This window comes from Larimichthys crocea, unplaced genomic scaffold, assembly GCF_000972845.2.
Source record: "Larimichthys crocea isolate SSNF unplaced genomic scaffold, L_crocea_2.0 scaffold83, whole genome shotgun sequence".
Classification (NCBI taxonomy): Eukaryota; Metazoa; Chordata; class Actinopteri; family Sciaenidae; genus Larimichthys; species Larimichthys crocea.
The window spans coordinates 717,921-740,936 of record NW_020860930.1 but is presented as its reverse complement, the minus strand read 5'-3'; the positions used below and the strand labels follow the sequence as shown (position 1 = coordinate 740,936).

Sequence of the window (23,016 nt, the reverse complement as noted above, 5' to 3'; positions counted from 1 at the left end):
TGACTACAACCCAAGGTGGTAACTAAATCTAACGATTTATTGTTGGAAGATTTTCGACATACACTACAACATGCTGTTCAGTGTTTGGAAGTTATTTTAAAAGCAGTCAAGTGTTTTCACTGTTACATGATGCCAAACTCATGAGAGGGCACACACACGGACCTCGAACCATCTGTTGTCACGCTGTTTGTGGTGACGGCAGATGGTTGAAGGTGGAAAAAGTTGATGGTCAGAGAACCCACGCGTTGAAGTCAGTCTTAAAATACTGTTTAAAAGTTTAATATGCAAATGACTGTCGGTGGAACCTTCGTACACAACCAGCCTCTACGTCCAGTTTAAGAAGCTGCTGAGCTTGCTGCAGGTTTAATTATCGTAGATGAAACCTGAGCTGATCTCTAATGGACTCATTTGTTTGTAATCATAATTAAATAGTTCTTAACTTTCCTCATTTTGCTGAGTGACCTGTTGAGAGCTCCCTGCAGGACCCCCAAGAGTCCTCAGACCCTACTTTGAAATCCACTGGAGCTAAATCAGAGCCCTGTTAGAAGTCGGAGAGGTTATCTGTCTGCTGCAGTCATCCCAGCGGCCATCTTCCATCTGATTAAAAACAGCAATTCGCCGACACTCCCTCTGAGGATAGTGGGCGAGAGCATAATGTCTTCAGACACGTTCAAGTCGCCGCCACCAAAACGAAGATGTAGAAAAATACCCCGTTTTCTTTTCCAGTGCTTCGTGGGAGGGAGATTTACCGACAACAAATTGCTGCAAAGACACATCAAAAGTCAATGAGATGAGGAAAGAGAGCACAGATGGATGGGATAACACACGGGGGAGGTCTGAAGGACCAGAGCGCCACGGCACAAGTTTCCAGGGAAAGATGGGAAATGACATTTCAATCTCTATCAGGTGTGATCTGGAGGTGGGAGGGGAGGCGGTGTTTCATCTGCGAGGGAAAATTTGCTTTGAGAAATGGCCCAGGGAGGAGAGAGGAGGGGAGGCGTGGACGGCACGGGAAGATGGAGATGGAGATTTGGATAACACCAACACTGTAGGGGGAAAATGAATCGACTGCGTGTGTGTGTGTGTGTGTGTGTGTGTGTGACGCTGATATCTCCCAGACAACATCTACTTGAACATCAGAAACTCAATAAAAGTTTCCTCGCCGGCCTCATCGCTCTCGCCCCCAAACAGATTTAGACCGCCTAAAGAAATGAGTCGACGCAGATAAACAGGAAGCTCGTCGCTCAGGTAATCCTCCAGAATCGGACAGCTCAGACAAACAGGTGGATGCAGTTATTGAGTTCAAAACAGATGGTCTCTTTCTTTTTCCTGTAATTAATTTTGTTTTCAGAGCCGACGTCTGTTCAGTTCAGCTCCAACGTCAACCCAAGACACCGACCACCAACCACCAACCACCGTCACCGAGTCGGTGTCCAACGTCCCTGAAATAAAACAGTGATGACAGCATCGAGCCTCCACCTGTAAACACGCTTCACCATCTGACGGTGTTCAGACTGAACGTTAGATGTTAGAGGACAAACATGAAGGCGGATTTGAAAATGTTTCAGTCCGCTGAAGGTATCGAACCCAACAAGCTGATGATGTTTGATTTAATTCAACTTCAACTTCTGTTCATGTCAACAACATCTCGTCACTGTCAAAACAGTTCATATCAGAGTTATGTCTGTTTGTAACTGCCTCTAACTTTTAACCTTTAACTTTTAATCTCCGTTAATATTTTGTATTTTATTATTATTAATAAATATGGTCAATGTTCACGTTGAGTTTTAAAGCAACCAACATGAGCTCATCTCTACAATCACCTAGACTTTCAAAATAAAAAATAAAGCTTGCATAATTAACATTTTCAAACAGTTTGGACATAAAAAAATACATTTTATAAGTACGGAGAACAACACGTAATGTACAAGATGAAGTCAGTATTTATGTTTAGCTTCACACAGATAACCATACACCCCAAAGTCAGCTGGACTTTCAAAATAAAACTAGAACTAGAATAAAACGAGGTTAACCCGAGATCCTGAAGTGAGGCGATGAGAGATGTTTACATGTTTGTTCAGATGTAGAAACATATGCACATGTCAACGACTAACACATTACAGGGAACTGTTGTGTACTGTAATGTTACACACATTACACGTGTGTGCTGCATGTTAATAACAATAATATGTCTTCATGTTTATCTGTGTGTGTGTGTGTGTGTGTGTGTGTGAGTGTGTGTGTGTGTGTGTGTGTGTGTGTGTGTGTGTGTGTGAGAGGGCTAATAACTGGAGGAGGTCTTTATTATGCCTGTGTGTGTGTGTGTGTGTGTGTGTGTGTGTGTGTGCAGCAGTTGCTGCAGTAATGAAGATTTAATCACCTGGCCTCTCATTGTGAGTTATGAGTCCCACTGTGTCCTATAATGACCACACACACACACACACACACACACAGACACACACACACACACACACACACACACACACAGACACACACACACACAAGCTGCTAAATCATCTAAATTGTTCTGTATGCTGTATAAGTCAGATGGTTCACGTGTGCATGATTCATGTAGCAGAACGTGAATTTACTTTAAAATGTTGAAATATAAAAACATCTTCAGTCTGCGGCAGAGCTGCTTCTTATTTCTTATCACAAATAAATTGATTTGAAGAGACTCGGCTGAGCGGAGCGACTTGATCCGCTTAAAATCTGTTTTTGCATGTGAATGTTTAATATTAATATTAATACACGCCGATCAGCCGTAACATTACGACCACTGACAGGAGATAATGTCGTTGTCATGGCGCCTGTCAGAGGGTCGATATATCAGGTGAACATTTAGTCGATGTGTTGGAAGCAGAAAAATGGACGAACGTCACAATCTGAATGACCCGGTCAGAACGTCTCACGGGGTGTTCCCGGTCTGCAGTGGTCCAAAGACCGGTGACAGGGTCGTGGACGGCCGAGGTTCAATGATGGAAGTTGGAAACGGAGGCTGGCCCATGTGGTCAGATCCAACAGACGGGCGACTGTCCCTCAACCTGCTGAAGAAGTTCATGCTGGTTCTGATAGAAAGGTGTCAAAACACACAGTCCATCACAGTTCGTTGTGTATGGTGGCGTCCAGTGATGGTGTCTTCATGGAAGAAGGTGGACCGGGGTGTCACTTACCTGGTGAACACACGGCACCAGGATGCATTATGGGAAGAAGACGTGCGGGCGATGTTCTTCTGGGAAACCATCATGTGGATGTTACCTAAACACTGTAACAGATCATCTCCACCCTCTGATGGAACAGTGTTCCCTGACGGCCTCTTTCAGCACGATAATGCGTTTCAGAAACGTTTGAGGAACACAATGATGAGTTCAAGGTGTTGCCTCTGCCTCCAGATTCTCTAATCCAACTTCAAGGACTTCAAGGATCTGCTGGGAACATCTCAGAGCCAGGTACCACAGCACACCTTCAGAGTCTGAGCAGTCCACACCTCCAGAAGGGCGGGAAACGGGGACCGACACAAGATTAGTCAGATGATCATGATGTTTATCCGTCCATCGATGGTCTGATCTCGTCACTGTCTGTTCTTCTCTTTTCCTTCCCTTAAATATTTTATTTTAGTTCAATAAAAATCAAATGTTCAACAACAGAACGACATAAAAGTTCTGATCTTTCAGCCTGATATCGAACATTTTTCTAAATATATGTTATAGCCTCTTTGTGCCCACTCGTTGTAGTACTGAGTTACATAAGACGGCATTGAGATCATCATTCTGCAGCGTAAAATATAAAATGGTGCATTATAAACTGAATCAGGGCAGCTGACACAGAAATGATACTAATAATAAAGCATATCACCGCTGAGTTCAAGGTGAGTCCATATTGATTAATGTACTGTAAGACTGAACATATCTACGTTTAGAGGAAGGTTATGTAAAACTCTGGTGACTGTTAATTTAACCTCATTCCTCCTGTTAAATATTAAATGTTAATGACAAGCGACGCGTGTTAGCAGTCCTCTGTTAATCAAGGTTAACGTGACATAGTTAAACAACTTCTTCAATAATTGGAAAAATTAATGAAGTGACAAACGTCGGAGCTCGCCGTAGCATAAATGATGACAGGAAGACACAGTACTGTACATCTCCACTGTACAGCTCCCGTGAGGCGTTCATGGTGCGACGGCTCGACGTTCTCAAAGGTTTTGCATTGATCTGTAACATTTAATATGGCGAGCTTACATGATCTCAGTGATCTGAGAGAAGTACTCCAAACTTCTACTCAAGTAAAAGTTTGAAGTACCACAGTGTAAAAATACTCTGATACAAATAAAAGTCCTTTCTTAAACTTTTATACACGACATTCAATGCCAACAGACAAAACAGCCTCTTCAGCCGACCACTGACAAAAAATCTACCTGGGAGATCACCGATAAAAACAAAATAAAACTCAGTGAAATCATCTTTGTCAGTCGTTCTGCTTTGGTTGAAATAAACCGTTGCTGTCACAGGTCATCCACTGAAAGAGTTTGTTTGTGTTATTCTGAGAACATTATGGAAATGATCCTCGACCAGAAACAAATCACTCAATCACCACTGACAAAACAAAACTTTACCTCGCAGATCATCGATAGAAACTCATCAAAACCGTCTTTGTTCATCTCAGTTAATGAACTCTGCTTTGGACAAAATAAACCATAAATTCACAGAGTTGGACGAGAATAAACAGCATTTAAATGACTCTGCAGTATCAGCATCAGAATTTACTTAAAGCACCAAAAGCAACAGTACTTATTGAACAGAGTAATACACATCATCAGATTATAATTATTGATTAATACTGATCGCCTCTCTGAAGGATGAGCTCGTATAGATAACGGATGGAAATATTGATCCATTAACGTGTACGTTACTTTATGTTGCAGCTGGTGAAGGTAATTATTTGAACTGCTTTACATAGCGCTGTATATCTTCTATAATTCAGCATCATATTTTATTTGTTGAGTACATTTTGCTTTATTAATCACTAAAGCTGTCAGATAAACGAAGTGAAGTCGACGTGGAAAGAAACATAAAATGTAAATATTATGAAGAAAAGTCTCTGGTGAATATCTTGTAATTAGACAGATGGCAAACATGGTTAAGCTCCTTGTTAAGTTACACGTAGCATAAACATTAATTATGAGTGTATGAATTTATTACAACCATCTTTCTCTGAGTCTCTCTTGTTTGTTCCTCTTTGAGTGTCAGTGAACAAGAGTAAATGTTCATATTAACAGCTTCATGTAGTTAACTACAAATCAGCCTTCAGCCGACATAACGTATCTAAGACAAACCTGAACCACACAGAGAAACACCAGATCACTGTCCGTTAGGGTTGCAAAGGGGTGTAAAGTTTCAGGTAAATTTCCAGAAACTTTCCATGGGAAGTTAAGCTCAGGAATTATGGGAATATTCAAAATCATAAACAAACCAAAAAAACAACAAAAGAACATTGTGGGTAATTTAAACAAACGGCATCATATCCAAACATGAATCTAAACATAACACAAAATAAAACAATTAAAAAAACAGATTTATTCAAGTCTGAATTATTTTATTGAACAATATCATGTCGTCCACCAGCTCAAATGTTTTAAATGTAAATTAAATGTATCAAAGATTTTCCTCAACTATGTTTCCAGAATTTTGCAACCCTACTTTCCGTTCTGCTTCAGAGCCGTGAAGCTTTGTGAAGAAGTAATCAACACCAGTCTGAACATAATCGAGCAGAAAGTCTTTTCCAGGAATAAAACGTGTCCGCTGCAGTAACTTCGTATCTAGCTCACAAACATGGTGGAAGCACATAAACATGGTGAAACGTCCACAGAGTCAGAAACGCTTCTGAAACACTGACTGCTCGCAGCCTGACTCAGGGTCACAGTCACGTAATTTAGGATTCATATCGGGACACGACAGCATGCATCTCTATATAAACACATCTTGTCCGCTCAGTATCAAGACTCTGAACTTATGCTGAACCATGCTGTCTCAATCAAATCCTCCGCCCACAGAAAAAAGGCCAAAAGGCCTTTATGGTCTGTGTATGAGGCTGCAGCTCTTTAGGTGGACACATGTAGGCGGTGTCGCCGCTGCACCAACACGGTTAAACTCACCCGCTTGATGTCCTTGCCGAAGGTCTCACTGAAGCTGGAGCCGAGGATCTCAAACTGGACGTGAGAGTTGGAGCCGCTGTCCTTAAAATCCATCGTACCGGTCAGACCTGTGATGTTTCCCTGAAGGAGGACAGACAGACGGATCAGACCAGAGTTCCTGTCTGACACTGAGACTTTGTAACTTCATCTCCGTCATCGTGACCTCGTCCTCGTATTTGCGACTTTATTAAGCTGTATTTTATCATGTAGCTGTTGTAAAAGAGGCTTTGCTGGTATTGTTAACTTTAGTGTTCAGGCAGATAAAATATAATGACGTGACAGAGAGAGGGACGATGGGGACGCTCAGGAGATGTTAAAGAAGCTTCATGAAGACCTGCAGAGTTTTGCTGTGTGACCTTTGAAACTGCACCTTTACTATCAGGCTGTGTGAACTGTGTCACTGAGTGTTAGACTGACAACTGAAACCATCCGATATAGATAGAACCTATTTAATCATTAGTTTATTAATTCACTGCTGTAGAACATACAATGTTTAAGGATGTACGAGGTGTCATATGAAATGTCATTAGAGCCTGACTGAGCGAGTTCAGTTTGCGACCGCGGTGCTGTTCGGCTGAAAGGCCACGGACGAAATCGCTTCATCGGTTCACGCGGGACGTAAAGCAAGACTGACGACGGCCTTCACCGCCGCTAAACGTCTGTCTGTCAGCTGCAAAGGTCGCAGTCAGCGTCACCTGGAGGAAATAATGTTTGATAATGTTTGTTTGCTACAAAGTCACTGATGCTTCCAGTCCTCCATCTCCTCCACCAGACGATCTGTGCAGCAGAGAAATGTTTTCTGAACTACAGACCAAAGACTTACACCCAGAACACAGAGCAGTCGATAACATGCAGAGTTTGTAAGAACAGAACATTGTTTGAGCCATGAACTGTAGTGTTAAATACAGATACACATGCAGTCTGTATACTAACTGTTTTAACAGCTACACCTGGGACTAACAGAAATAATAACACATGGCTGAAGTGTTCGTCAGGACGACTCCATGCAGTGAAATACAGAGATGTAGGTGGTTGCTGAAAAGTTGTTAGTGGAAACATTCAAACTTCCTTTCAGGGCTTGTTTGTGAAGGAAAGGAAACGAGCTACCCTGACACCGGTAATGTCGCCTCCATGCATTAGTAGGTGGAGGTAAATAAAAAGTCCTGAAGCAGCGGTGCGTTTGATGCACTTTCATTTAGGCTGCTAACTCAACACATACAAACACATTCAATGTGGCGGGAGGAGGGTTACAGCTTGTGGTGCATTCAATGGAAAAAGTAAAAAGTGAGAGTGCTCCTCTCCGCTCATTTTCCATCTCATCAGCAGAGAGAGAATCAGAGCGGCTGCTGGAAATGTTCAAGTTCAAGGAAAAACATAAATGAGTACGAGCAGGAAACTTTGCTCCGTGTTCGAGATGTGTTGATGGACAGGAAGACTGCATTTCTAAACAGACTGAAAGTTGAATGGGAATGAAAGAGGAAATGTTTTAGAACTTAGTTAGTTCGTTATAGTTAGAGCTAGTTTTGATGATCATTCGTATTGATAGTGACGGAGCCGTAAACAGTTTAACAAACAGTTCCTGCTGCGTTAAAAAGTCCAAAAGCTCGTCCGTGTCCCGATCATTCACCGAACTGTCAAACATTTGATTTCATGGCTCATCCACGGAGCAGCCTGTCGCGTTATTTCACCGCAGGCCTGTTTTTGGTTTAAACATTTGTTTATAGATTCACAGCATCATTTCTCTTCCTCTGCTGGATGCTGCATCGGTTATCTCTCACTCTGACACCACCCCTGATAAAAAGACCAAGCTCAATTTTTGTTCCTGACACTCCACATCTATCAGGTCAAATCGTGTTCTCGAGGTCAGATTGAAAGTTGTCGGGAAATCGAACAGATGGACAGAAGATGAAAACTGAAACATGCAGAGTTTTGTTATATTTGGAAACATACTTGGAATGTTTCGTGAAGAAATTCCACATTTGACTGTCACAGTTACAACCTGTTTTCACAACCAACTCATCGAATACTGATGCTTCGTCAGCGGTCTGAACCTTCTACATCACGTCTGGATGAACCTGTGAAGCTCCGTGATGTAACATTGAAGGACTCTGACCCAGGAGACAACGGTTCTCAGTTTCTCAGGCCTCACTGTGGGAGGTGGAGCTGTTTGAGTTCACCATAGTGTCTGTTTGCAGGACTGGGCAGGTTGTGGTGACGTTTCCAGGTATAAATTCATCAGCAGTTTGAAGCACAGAAAGGCCTGAAGACGTCATTAGTGTTCCAGCTGATTCCATCATTACAAAACAATTCAAAGGTCTGCGTCAGTGAAGGTCCCTTTGTTTGTCTGCTGCAGCAGCATGGTCTGAAATGTTCTCCTCAGGATTCACATGTGAGTTTAATAAACAAGGAGGAGGAAAGATCGCTAACGAGCTCGGAGGTCGTTACCACGAGAGATGTCAACGAAACAAACTGATGTTTTTTCTAATCAGACGGAGCTCCTCGTGCTCGGAGGGACTCGGCACCGATTAGAGCGACTTCAGGTTTGTTGGATGTTATTCAGAGTTCACGCTCAATGACTTTTTCATGTGATTTACCTTCCAGTAGCAACGAGGCCGTTTATTCTTTTATTAATGTTGGTATGAATCTCATCATGCTAATGTCCTCCTCCACATGTTCTCGCTCTTCAAAGGTTTTTTTTTTTTAATTAAACCTTTAATAGAAAACAACATACTCCATCATTTGAAGCTATATTAGATCAGAGAGGTTCAATATAAGTCTGCCCTGAAACAAGAAACAAGCAGCACGAGGAGAGTTTAGAGGTGAACTCTTTGATCAACTATTCAAACAAATATCTGATCTAATTACGTACCGAGAACGAGTGAATCGTGTCTTTGAGATTCCTCTGAACAGATCAGGTGTTCAGGCTAACAGACAAACAGACGTCTGTAGAGACTTAAAGGGACGTCGTACCTTCTGGATAGTCTCCAGCATGGACCAGCCTCCGTTCCACGGCTTGGTGGACTTCCTGATGCAGTTCAGACTGGCCATGCTGTGCCACTTCCTGTCCTCCAGCTTCCTGTAGAAGGCATTGGCCAGCATCAGCACGCTGTCGTACAGGTAGAGGTTAGACACCTGGAGAGAGGACAAGACAGAGACACAAACAGGACTGAGTGTCACATCAGGAATAACAGAAAGAAGACGTGTCATCTCCTGCCAAGTCACTTCTTCTTCTTCATGTGTTGAACAGCGGCTGACGTCCTCCATGATCACAAACCCACAGCACAGAATATCAAGATGACAAATTCAAGACAGCTCGACTTCTGATGTCAAGAAAACAGAAACCAGGGACAGTCAGATCAGAAACGTGACGTGTGAATCTCTGCTCATCTCTCTAAAAGATATCTGCATGTGAACACATGCATGAGTTTAAACAGTCAGCAGGTTCCAGGCCTGGCTTCCACCTCTTTTACGGTCCACATGGATCTGCTCAAACATGATTCGTCAGAAGTCTTTGGTCTACAAAAAACTAAAGTCTTCGTCCCTCGTCTGTAGATTCTGAATTCATAAGCAGAGATCTGTTCAGATTAGGAGTGAATCAACGCTCCAGCTACAGAAGTCACTTTGCTTTCAAAGAACTAACGACGCCGCGACGTGTCACGATTATCCTGAAGATCTCTGACCACCAAGATCTGATCTGTGATTTTGGATTCACTCAGTGTTGTATGTAACATGTATGACAGGCAGTAAAAACACATGTGACACAGCTGGTTTCATCTTTCATCTGCCGCCTCGAGGCTGACACACACACACACACACACACACACACACACACAAACACACAAACAGGGAGCAGAGACCAAATGCAGGATGACAAATAGGCATCACTCTGTCCAGATGAGTGCAGCTGACTGGCATGGAGTTCATACAACACACTGCTTAAGGCCCTGACACACACACACACACACACACACACACACACACACAGTGTTGTGTGTGTGTGTGTGTGTGTGAATTATTGAGTCAGTGTTCGTGTCAACCTGAAGGTTTCAGGTGAGGACGGGAGGGTGAGGGGAACGAGAGGAAGAGGTGAGATAAAAACAGGAAGTCCGAACATGAAGGGAGAGACAAACACAGACAGAGGAGGAGGAGGAGGAGGAGGAGGAGGAGGAGTGTGTGAGCGAGCTGTCAGACATCTTGTAGAAAACTGCACTCATCTCCACAAATGTCACAACAAGACGCAATATTTGTCAAAGTGAATTACAGTAATAGTTCTGTTTGCTGTCTTTAAATGTCAACCACACATCACTGTGATATTTTATAACGGGAAATAATAGTCCAGTAAAACGTGTGTGTGTGTGTGTGTGTGTGTGTGTGTGTGTGTGTGTGTGTGTGTGTGGTGTGTGTGTGTGTGTGTGTGTGTGTGTGTGTGATTGCAGCTTCCTCTAAAGATTAAATGGGTTCAGATTTACTGAGTTCAGTTTGAGTTCATTGTTAAATTTTCTTACATTGACACATAAAATCAGGAGCGGGGTTTATTAATAACAGCTCGTCACCATGAACTGAAGAAGAAGATTCAAAGTGACATCATCGTGTTTGCCACATTAAAACACAGAAACAGGAAACATGGCGAGCTCGCTGCTGTCGGCCTGACGCCACAACACGGATTCTCAGAATCAGAGGAAACGAGATTATTTGGATCTACAGAGACTTCAGATCAGGTCTGGCAGAATAAAGCTCAAAGATGAAGGTAAACGTTGAATAATTTGTCCTTTCAAAGTAACATTTTGTGTCTTTGAATTACTAATTTGTTCCCTCAAACTATTTAATTTCCTCCCTCCTCGTTGTCTTAACGGGGAATCTGTGTCTGGTCGTGAAAAACAACTCTGTTATGTCCGTGTCCTTCAGAAGAGAGCAGGGAACGGTTTAGTGATTCGAGGACAAATGATTCAGAACAAATTATGTATACGGAGGCAAATTAAGAGTTCGAGGGCACAAATTTCAGGTCATCGTTTATCAAAGATTGTTTCCCAAACACTCAAACTTCTATTTGTACGGTGAGACGGGGACACTGAACAGAGTCCTCGAAGGACACAGATGATCCATGTTGGACCCAAACTGTCCATTTATTTTGCAAAGCTACAGGATAACAACTAGCGGCACTGTTCCTGGGCTTTGGGTTCAACAGGAGTGCAGAAGTTCAACCAGAGATTACAACGAAACGTAGGTCAGCTCTGTGAAGGTGGACTCAACAGACATGTGAACACTTTGGTTTTATGAGAGACCAAATAAAACTGAACAAAAAGACGCTAAAATGATGGAGGGCAAAGTCATGGGCCTCTGATTGGCTCGTACTCGCTGCCTTCATTGGCCTATCAGAGTCTGAGTAACGTGTGTGATGCATGGAAAAAGTCTTTAATCTTTTACTTGAGCTCATGAAAACAAAAATGCTGCAACTGACGAGATGCTGGACAACTTCGCTGACTCAGTGTCAAAGATGTTTCTGATCAAACAGAACTGAATGTGGACGTTGTACCTCGAGGTTCTGCAGGTATCCTTCCTGCGGGTCGCACAGCAGAGACGAGATCCGATGGTTGTGCCTCATGCAGCGGCTGCTGCTGTCCCTCCACAGGGGGAAGATCTGCCGGATCACCGTCATGCGTCCAAGTGCACTGTGGGTCAGCTCCAGGATCTCCGTGTCGCTGATTTCCTGCAGGAGGCGAAGGGAGACGTTACTGTCTGCACATGAAGAAGAAGAAGCTCTCTGAGAAGTGTGACTTCTTTCTGCTGCGAGGTGTTAACGGGCAAAGTGTGTGTGCGAGTGTGTATTTCACCACGAGAAACAGAGGAATGTTTATTTCTTACACCGTGTTAATTAAGAGCAGTGATCACACACAAACACAAATGACAGTGTCAGAGCCAAACAGACTGCAGGATTCATGGAGGCCATTAAAAATTTGATTTAATTGCTTTGAAACCCAATTATTTTCCGTGAGGTGTAATTATAGATAGCCTCAATCTGACTCTAAAAGCATAAAAATAATCTATGAATAATATTAGCTTTATGATGCTTTATAACACCAACTTAATTACAGCCCAAGACTCCAACAAGAGTCCCGGCCGGTGACTCGGTTTGTCTTATTTAGCCTAATTGAAAAGTCGACTCTGTTGCATTTTTCTATTTAGGTTCCTGCCATCCAATTAAAACTGAGCCAGGGCTCGTAAACAAAAGTGACGAGGATTTGCAGCTCATTTGTTTGAGTTTTGAAAACACTCATTCTGTCAGGTTAAAGGGTTCAAAGTCAAAATAAATGAGATCGCAGGTTCTGTGATTCCAGCCGAGACATTAAGAGTCTGTCCGCTCTATCGGCTGGAATGTATTTCCCGTCTTTTGTGTTTCACTCAAGAATACATAAAGGAAGATGTGAGCATCAGTGCACTCTCATTTTATATCAGAGGTGCTTCTGTGCTGTTTCATTGTGCAACCTGGGCTTGAATAATATTTTTCTGACCCTGAAAAATGGACTGAACTCAAGAAAAAGACTGCAGAGAGAGACAGATGCACTGATGTTCTCAGAGTTGAGTGATCTCCTGCTAAAGTCTCTCATCTGCTTAAGTTTGATTTCTCAACTTTTAACCCAACGTGGACGAGAAGTTATTAAAGTACCTGGTAAAGTCTGTCTGCAGAAGAAGTTCATGCAATATTAACCAAAGTGAGAAAACGTTGGAAATGTTGCTGCCGCGAGACAAAATGTAAAACCAGACTCGAAAAGTTTGACTTGACGGTGTGGACGTCCAAAGATTACACTGACATTTTCTCCATGTCTGGATGTAGTCCAGAGTCATGGCAGCACATTTATGCAAGGAGCGGTGACTCTAACTCTTGTTACCCGAGTGTCTCTGCTTAGATACAGTTAGTAACTCTAATCAGTCGGGGTAGATCATGTGTTAAAATGGTTTCATTGCACCTTGTTTGCTATTCAAAGACAATCCTGGATTTCCATGAGCTGTTTTCAGTTTTGAGAATAAATTTTTATTTTTAAGATTATTTTTTGGGCCTTTTATGATAGTACAGCTGAAGACAGACAGGAGAGAGAGGGGGAGTGACGCGCAGTAAATGGCCACCCTATGTGGGATTCGAACCGGGGCCAGCTGCAGCAAGGACTATAGCCTCCACACACGGGGCGGCCGCTTAACCCACTACGCTACCAACCACCCCAGAAAAGACTTTTTTATTTATTTGGAGAGTAAGGTTAGAGACACTGCTGTGAAACACAGCGATACAATCAATATTCAAACTATTTTCTGGCACTTCTCAACCACAAAATGGAGGCAGAGGAGCTGAAATGGATGTGATATTACACGGGTGGTATAATGACTTGCATTCAGGCACAGGCGGGCTTTAGAACGATTGCGAGGTAAGCTGAGGATCATGGGACTCACTGAAAGAACCAGATAAGAGGTTTGGAGGGTAGTTATTTCCTGAGAAACACAGCGAGCAGTGTGATGTAACTTCAGGCGCAGGTAATAGAGTTTTTTAGGAAAGATGGGATCCCGACTGAGGACGCTTAGAGAGGACATTGTGTACAATCCACTGCAGCTTATTCAGAAGCAATGAGGCCGTCGCTTAACACTCCAGATAATAGAAAACATGGCATGGTGAGATGTTTATCATAAACGTGCTGTTAGACATCATTACACAACTGCCGTTAGACTCTAAGTGTCTGGATCACGCTCTTGGGTCATTATGAACCAGACTGCTGGACGAGATTAAAGATGGAGAAACAACTTTAGTCTTCAACAGCAGCCGGGTAAAACAGTTTAAATGCTGCTCTGAGGACGGCGCCACATGAATGGACATGTTGTGTCCTCAAACAGAAGGGTTTGTGGTCTGTACGGTGCATTTTAGGACATCTCGAACTCAGAAACACATAAAAAGGAGGAAGTAAACAGAAGTCTACTTCTTGTTTCATGGGAATTTTAAAGCTTCAAACAGTCGTAGCTGTAGTAACAGGGCCATAAAAACACCACAGAGAACGTTCTGCATACACACTGTACATGAACTTCTTTGTAACTCCACAACCTCACATTTCTGTCTTCAGCACAAACCAACGCTGACTCCAGTGAAAGTGGAAACGCACTCTGATGTGGAAAATCGATGGAGTTCCTCTTTAATTACTGGACACTGACACATGACATTTGTCTAGTTTAGTGTCATTTCAGTGGCTGAGTAAGAAGTTACAACTTTTACAATAAATTATATCAGATATATAGAATATATACGGTCATATATGAGTTTGGGTGGAGCGAGCGTGGGCTGATGGAGGCAGATGAAGAGGAAGGTGGAGGAAGAAAAAGCAAACCCGGACAGAGAGGCGATGCTCTGATGGATTTATCTGCCGTTACAGACAGATGGTTTAATGGACACACCTGCAGTCGCTTTTGTTCTCAAAGAGTCTGATTTGCATTTCAAAGAGAGGTACCGGTGTCATTAACAGTGAGAGTCCATTTTCATCTCAACCACTCCGACTGGTTTCCAATGGATGCGTTAGGTAATTAGGTTTTGTTTAACTTTAACCCATTTTAAAAAATACAACCGTGAAACAAACGGACGTCTCGTTAACAAAGACAGCCTGAATAGGAAAGTTTGTAAAAGACCTTTTCTTTTATTTGAGGGGTCATTTCAAAGTGGACAGGTCTTTGAATGCACCATGAAAACATCAAGTACCTCAAGGTAAAACTTCATTTAAATAATAATTACTAAGCGTTCGTCTCTGACACTGACCGCTGTTCCTCTAAAGACTAATCTTTAGTACAATGCTTCACAAGGTTGAAGAAACATCTTCAGCTTCCTGTGAAATATCTGAACATCTCTCAGACGGACTGACGTGATGTTTCTGTGTTCAGAGTTTCTGGTTAAACAAAAGCTCCATTTGTTGACCGGTTTCAAAACATCTGGCTAAAGGCTGCAGGTGGAAAATGAGTCAACACCTGCGTATTAACAGAAATGTTCGTCATGTCACTTTCCTCTGATAATCTGTTATCTCCTGACCTGTAATCAGGTGAATGGTGTCTGTCATTCGTGTAGCTGCTGTTAGTTTATGTTAGCTCAGTTTGTTTTCAGGCCGGCGTGCAGGAGCGGAGCCGGTGTCGTGCCAGAACAGGAGCTGGAGTTGTAACCGGCCTCTGCGACGTCGTAATTAGAAATAATTGACATTTTTGCTTCATCCAGTCATTTGATTAAGAAATATTGAAAAATAAATATGATGGCAGTCGGTGATATTCGTGTTCTGAAGCTGTGCAGATCTCTGACTCATGATTATTCAACAAATCGTGTTTTTCTCAGTAACGCATGCAGCTCCATGGAAGCTTCACGTGTTTCTTTATCTGAACATTCCCGTCCGATGGCGTTCGGTATCAGACTGATCAAACCTGACAGCTGCTCGGTGACACCAGCGCCGCCCACCGAGCGTCTCTCTTTCATCCCTCGCTCACCTCGTCGCCTCTTCCCCTCTCGTTAATTACTCACCTCTTCTCTGTCTCATTACTGTAACACAGCTCCTCTCCATACCTCTGTTTGTTCTCCGTCCTCTCCTCTTTTCTCTGTTTTCTCAAACTCTCTCTGTCTCTCCGGGTCTTTTTAATTGGTGTCGGCTGGTCGTGGTTGTTTGTGTCTCCGGCAGACGGAGGGTGAAGAGGACAAGAAGTCTCCTCCTGCTGACAACCTGCCTGACTCTGCAGCTACAACATCACCAGCACTGCACCGAGCAGAGAGCAAACATTAGGAGACCAGATTTATGTATTTTATTGTTATCATGACGGTTCTGTTGGTACTCAAAGTGTCTTCAAGCTGTAGTCTTTGTAATGTCCAGCAGGGGGCTTCTCCCCCGGCTGCAACATTAAGCTCTGCTCGCATGGAGTCCTACGGAGAAACTAGCTTAGGCCCCATGCTCTCAGGTAAACTATGAATTCATATCATAGTAATAGTAATACTATATATTAAATATAATGTGATCAGACAAACGCAAACAGAGTTTTCATGCATCTTTTATTTTCATGTCTCCTGAGTGCAGCTGTTTTTTTGGTATTTTTCTCAGTTGCCATGGTTACAGGCATTGTTCTCATCTATTGTGAAGTTAATGGAGAAGCCAGTGTTCACCTGTAATGGTGCACACACACACACACACACACACACACACACACACACACACTCTGCTCTTTCCTCAGTAATAATAATTATCAGACATTTTATCGTTTTGTTTTTACGACTCCTTCACATATTTCTGCAGATTGTTTCTTTTGTCCGTCTGTTTTTCATCCCTGAGTAAAATGATTTAATAATATTTTATTAAATGTTCAGAGATTCAGAAGATTGAATTTTTTTTTTTTAATGTGTCTCAGTTTTCTTTTTCAGTCTCGTCCAAAAATGTTTTTATTTCAAACCAGAATTTATTTATTTTTATTTTTTATTTTTCCAGTTTGTACGGCAGTCACGCACGATGAGAGGAAACTTCCTGTTATGCTCCAGAGATTTTGGTTTATGTTCAAGTAACGGATATTTAAGACGACTTTTAATCTGATTTCATCTTCTGTTGTTGGCAGGAATGAAAGAAGAACGTGAGGAAGGAAAGAAAGAGGGAGAGTTGGATGATCCTGAATGATTCGAAGATGAGAAGAAGTTCCAGCAGGTTTGAAATGAAGCCAGCACATTTATCAGAAGGAACGCGTGTGATCAGAAACTCGAACAGACTCTGACTGTTTGAGTCTGTCGGCTAATTAAAACAGCGCAGAGTATAATTAGTTAAACGATGACTTTGAAACAAAGCAGAGGAATTAAACAGAACGAGGAGGTCTGTCTCCATCGAGCTGGAGGTAAAAAGAAAATGAGCTCTGAGGTTTTTGTGTTCAGCCTTCAGCAGATGACAGTTTTTCTGAATTATGCCGTTAACAGTTGTCAGCTCAGTTAATTGGCTGGGAAGATGGCCGAGCATTGATACAGAGAGCAGAGCGAAGAATTAAAAAGGAAAGATCGTTTAAAGAAAAAGCTCACAGTCACTTTGCAGAGGACTCGGAGCTCTGCGAGCTCTGCAGACGTCAGAACTTAAAGATTTAACAAAATCCCAGCTGAGGTGGAAGTTTGCTGTCATTTTGTCTTTTTGCACTCGGCTCATTTCAATTTTACTCCGACCACGGGGGGAAAAGGAAACGGCACAAAGACGCTCGGCTTGTGTCTTTATCTGAAAGGTGCTCTTGAACATTTTATTCAGAGTCATGGTGCAGTCTTTGTCCTGAATCAGCTGAATGGTTGGTGAAGTCTTTTGAATCAGACTGTGACCTGATGAGGGAGGAAAACCTCGACGGGTTCTCTTCATTTCTGTTGAGTTTAAGAGTTTCACAACGTTAAGTCTGTGTAGTTTGTTTGATTTAAAGACCGACTTTTATTTGTTGGCACCAAATAAACAGCTGAAGCTGCCTGGAAATGTCTCAGGCCTCTCGGTGTGGTTTATTAGGACTGAGAGCGGCACCATCAAACAACCAGAGAACCAAGAAGAGGTCACGGTTCAAAGCCGAGCTGCAACCTTTTCTTATTCACCACAACCGAAACTGTTCAGGCACAGGACCTAAAATCAGGTTTGACAGGATTACACGTTAACAAAAACTTCTTCCTCTTTACAAGTTGTGTGTGTTCGGTTAACGAGGTTGGTTTCATGGGGCGGTTAAACTGGCTGACCAAATTTAATGAACAAACAGTTCAAACTAGTGAATTTAATGGATGAACAGATGAAATACCAAGAATAAAGTCACGGACACATTTTGGAATAAATAGACAAAAGTGAATTGGATTGGATATAGAGTGGGGGAAGCTAAACGTAAAGGATGAACAGCTGATCAAAGTACTGAGATAAATGGTTTTAATATCTGAGAATAAATAAAGGTGAAGGACAGATGTTTGGAAAGTGATGTCCATAAAGGTTTCCTACATTAGCCATGTTGGTGAATATCATCACCATATAATGTTTGACTTTGTGTCCATGTGTCTTACCTCGTTCACAAACACCCAGTGACTGTCTTTGGAGGCCAGATTTGTTTCCACCGCCTGCAGACACAAACAGAGAGAGAGAGACGGGTTAACACCAACGCTGCAGCCAGTTTAATCACATTTGCAGGCAGCGATGTGGCCGTGTGAAGCAGCTGTTACAGCGAACCACTGCTGCTTCGTCTTTGTTCCCACTTGTGTCATCTTTGTCTGATCGCAGTGTGTTTGCTTTGAAAAGTTCACTCCCCCTAAAAAACAACCAAGCCTCTGCTCTTTCCGTTGATGAGTTGTCCTGCCAAGAAACGTCGAGCAACAAAAGCTTTTCAGGCAGAGCCGAGCGAGCGGTTTGCACTTATCAAAGCGCCGGGAGCTCGCCTGGTCCTCTGCCGCCGTGTGATAATCCTAATAACATGCAGCATCCTGCAGATGAGAGTGAAGCATGCAGCTGATAGCACAGAGCAGAGTTAAACTGGTGAAGTTCTGTGGGTCACCCTGCACCAACCCGGAAAGTTTTCATGTTTTATTACACAGGACGATGGAAACAGCAACTTAAAGGTCCGGTGTGGAGGATTGAGCAGCAGCTAGCCTGTAGCTGCACCTTCCTAGTTTGAAAGAAGAAGTCAGTTTAGCCTGTTTAACACACACACACACACACAAAGTGTGTACACACATATCAGTTTGCGTCCTGGGGCTCGGCAGGCCAGATGTTTTCTAACAGGTCCTCATTTGGCTTCCAGATCAGCGAACACTGACACACTCACAGTAAAAAGCTTGAGGGAGCACTGGGAAAGTTTGGTACCATAAAACAACAAATTTAAAATCAGTCCGACGCTGCTCCGGGTTTGGAAGAAGTACGTAACGCTTTACGGCACTAAGTCACACAGCAGCAACTATTTCACTGATTCTGGTGAAACTGGATCATATTTTATGGAGGAAATGTTTTCTGGTTTTCCCTCTGATGTCCTCCGGCTGCTCCGCCTCAACTCTCTGTGATTTACAGAGTTTATGATGGACAGTGAAGTAACCTGCTGACAGCTGTAGCAGCTGTTAGCTCAGTCCGTCAGCTTGGCGGTGAGCTCAGAGCGACGGGTACCCGTCGCTCTGAGCTCACCGCCAAGCTGACGAACTGAGTGTTTGTACCAACAGGCGTTATGGACGACCAGGAAGAAGAAGAGGAGGTAACCAGGCTCAGCAGCTTCTACGGACATGATGGCAGAGGAGCAGAGAGTGAAGAGGACGCTGACGGAGGAAGCTAAGAAGAGAAAAGGAGAGAGTGAGCGAGCAAGAAGCCGCCGGACAAGAGTAAATGTGGGACTGACTTTTAGTGGTTGGTGAGAGCTTGGTGAAATAAAAGGCTGAAAGACAGACGCCGAGCTGGGCTGACTGCTGCTGGACTAATTTTATAAATCAGAACAAATACAGATTTATAAGAGATTTTTTATGAGACATGAGACAGTCTGAATCGATCTAAACAGAAACACTTTACACGTGTGTGTGTGTGTGTGTGTGTGTGTGTGTGTGTGTGTGTGATCGGGTTAACCTATAGTAAAGGACACAGCCCCTGCTCTCATAATACACTTCACATCTCATACTTGAAGATATTACACCTGTCATCATAACCTTTACCGGGGCCCAGATGGACTGTAGGTATTACCTCACACACACACACACACACACACACACACACACACACACACACACACACACACACACACACACATGTACACGCTTACATGACCAACCGTGGACTGTCGATGTGCACAGACCAAGTGAGGACTTCTGTCTCTGATCTGTTATTACAACAATAATCATTTGTAATTCAGAATACATAATGCAGTTCAGATGGGTAACTCTGCATGGACTAATGTTAAGGACTGTACTACACACACACTGTTGGGCATGACTCACCTGTGACAGCAGGCAGAACTCTAAAGGTTCATCTTTCCATAACTCTATCTTATATAACTCTGTTATTCATAACTGATGTTATTTTAATTCACGTTCTGGGTTTTTACTCCTCGACTTCTTGCTCTTTCATCTAAAACACAGCCTGTCATGGAGCCACATTTCATTCTGGTTTATTTTCTGCTACCGTGGGCACAGAAATGGGTTATATCTAACAATTACATGTCAACCCTCGAGGTAAAATACATGTATATTGTTGCTTTTAATGATCGTTGTGGGTGAAGAGGCCTGTTGCAGAAACAGGCAAACACTGAGAGGAAAATAGGAGAGTACAGTTATATGGAGCATTTGTACACAACATAGGAACCAGCAGAACATGTTGACCTCATCATTCCCTGCAGAGGAACCATAAAATATAATATCCACAATATTTCTCATGCCCTTTGTTCAGGGCTAACCCATGAATAAATATTTAAAGACACATTACTGATTTGCCAGATTAGTTGAACAAGAAATATAATGTCTGAAAGTCGAGTTGTGGATGGAAACAAACAGATTCATGTGTCCGGATACTGAGTTACTGACTTTTTTTTTTTAAATAGCCTCGTGCTGCATGGATCTAATTTATATTCAAACTCATTTGTCTGAAAACTTGATTGTTTTTCTGTGAAAATGAGAAAGAGAAGAAGCATGTGTGCAATCAGAAATGACAGTTCTGACAGTTACTTCCACGTCTAAGGAAGTCAAAACAAGTGCCAATTACAAACAAGAGTTTTGAGAATTTGTTAAATATTCAAGACAGAATTTGAAGATATCCGAGTCCTCTTTTCTCCAAAGACTATGAACTTAATGGCAAATTTAAATCTACATTGTTTACATTCATGCTTGTTGGCTGTCTTCTTCTTCACATTGAACTTCAAATGCTGATTATCGGAGGTGTGAAGCCATTGGTGGGATTGTACAATATTAACGAAAACAGGCAGTGCTACAAGTGGTCGAGAACTCCACAGAACGACAGGACTCAAATATTCATGAACACAACTGAGTCGATGAATGAAAAACTGCCATGTTGTCAGATACTGCCGCTTGGTCATCGGCTCTACGTCTCAAACCAGTGCGCTCTTGCAACGTTTTGTCTCAGACTCGTCTTGGACTCGCCGGTTTCGACAAATATTCTAGTTGGTTTTTGAGTCTAGCAAAAGTAACGTTCAAAACAGTGACATCTGTGCTGTTATTTGTTAGATTTTCCATTAGCGTGTCGGGAGAAACTGAGAACTATCATTTATTTTAGTAATTCATTTTTATTTCAGCTGTTCACAGTGAGACAGTGCAGAGATTATGGTGTCTGTGAGTTAGAATAGCTTGTTGAATAAGTCTGTGTACCCAAAGGTACATTTAGTCTGACAGTGTTTTGTTATTCACCCGTCTACAGAATGTGATTATGATCATGAAAAGACCAAAATGTGAAGTTGTACTTCATCTTTATGTGACTTTTAAGTGAAAATAACGCACCTCAAGTCAACTTTATTACCTCATTTCATCCAACACTGCACTTGTCTTCATGCTCATTACAAGACGTAATGTGTGTCTCAGTCTTGTCTCTCTCATTTGGACTCTTGGAATCTTAAACTGTAGTTGAACCTGTTTCAACTAGTCCTGGTCTTGGACTCGACAAACTCTTCAAACTAGTGTGTACATCTCTACTGCCATTTCTGAAGTTGCTTGTTTGACAGATGGTTTGATGTGATGTTCATGTCAGGTGCCTCAGTGTGAAGAGCAGGACAGTCCATGGACGGACAGGTCAGTCAAACCCAGGAGACGTTTTTAAAACGTACAGTCCGTTACATATACAGCACAGCATGCGTTAGTTGCATTATGTTTAGTTCTGCTGTGTATGTATTTTAAGCTGGAGACTGTTTTAACTCACTGAAGCTTTATTTTGAAAGTCTAACTGGACGTTGCATATTAATTGTGCCCTACACATTCAAAACTGACACCAGAGTGGAACCTAGAACGTCAGGTCACTGAGTCGGCAATGAGAACATGTTGTGTTTATCATAAAGTTGAAGTTGCGGGCACGAACTGAAACATTTACTGGAAGGTGAAGCGACACTTTATGCAAGCCGCTGTCGGCTTCCTCACTCCATCTGACGGGGTCGCAGTATGGCCGCGACGCTTTGTGCTGCGGGAGGGGAGGATGGAGATGATGAAGGCTGACTCACATGACTGACAGATGCACAAATGTGAGAGAAGCTCGGCGAGTGAAAGCAAAGAGTCAGAGCACGGAGAGGAAACCATGCCGACAGCAGGCCTGAGGATCAGGGACGTCACGGTAAACACAGCGACACTTTGAGCAGTTAGCCTTTTTTTCTTATTCCTCTGATACATGAGGGCACGCGGGGTCAGGACTTCGATCACTTCATCTGTCTGAGGAATAAAGACAGAACAAGAGAGACACTTGTCGCTGGAGGAGACATCTTCAGTGTTTCACCAGCCGAATATACAAACTGACGTGAAGGAGTTTGTTTGACATCAACTCGTCTGGACGTCTTTAAGGCATTTCTGATATTTTATGTTTAAATATGCATGAGGCATTATCTAATGTAACTTTTGGTGAAATCTACAGACACAAACAGACAAAGTGAAATCCATTAAACACCTAAATTTAGATTTGGGGAGTTTTCTTTCCTCGAGTTTGAAATGGAAGAAAAACAACATGTTTTTGTCTGCAGTGTCTTGTCTACAAAAAAATAAAGACATAAAAAAGAGGGCAGACTAAAATGTACCCGCCGAGTCAGTCCTGTTGTTGAAATACCTCTTTCCAAATCCAAACACCTGCTCTGTTCTGAGGGTCATACATTAGACAGGAACACATTATAAATCTTGT

At 42.6% G+C, this 23,016-nt stretch overlaps 1 protein-coding gene across 2 annotated transcripts in view; it reads right to left on the bottom strand.

Moving 5' to 3' along the window:
* Positions 1 to 23,016, bottom strand: part of grid1b (glutamate receptor, ionotropic, delta 1b) — a 392,599-nt gene that overhangs the window by 34,753 nt on the left and 334,830 nt on the right. For both annotated transcript variants that reach the window (XM_019269039.2, XM_019269040.2), the window contains exons 5-8: positions 18,231 to 18,284; positions 11,724 to 11,897; positions 9,161 to 9,322; positions 6,152 to 6,271 (exon numbers count right to left, since the gene is read on the bottom strand). In XM_019269039.2, coding sequence (XP_019124584.1) covers positions 6,152 to 6,271; positions 9,161 to 9,322; positions 11,724 to 11,897; positions 18,231 to 18,284 — 510 coding nt within the window. The remainder of the gene's footprint in view (positions 1 to 6,151; positions 6,272 to 9,160; positions 9,323 to 11,723; positions 11,898 to 18,230; positions 18,285 to 23,016) is intronic.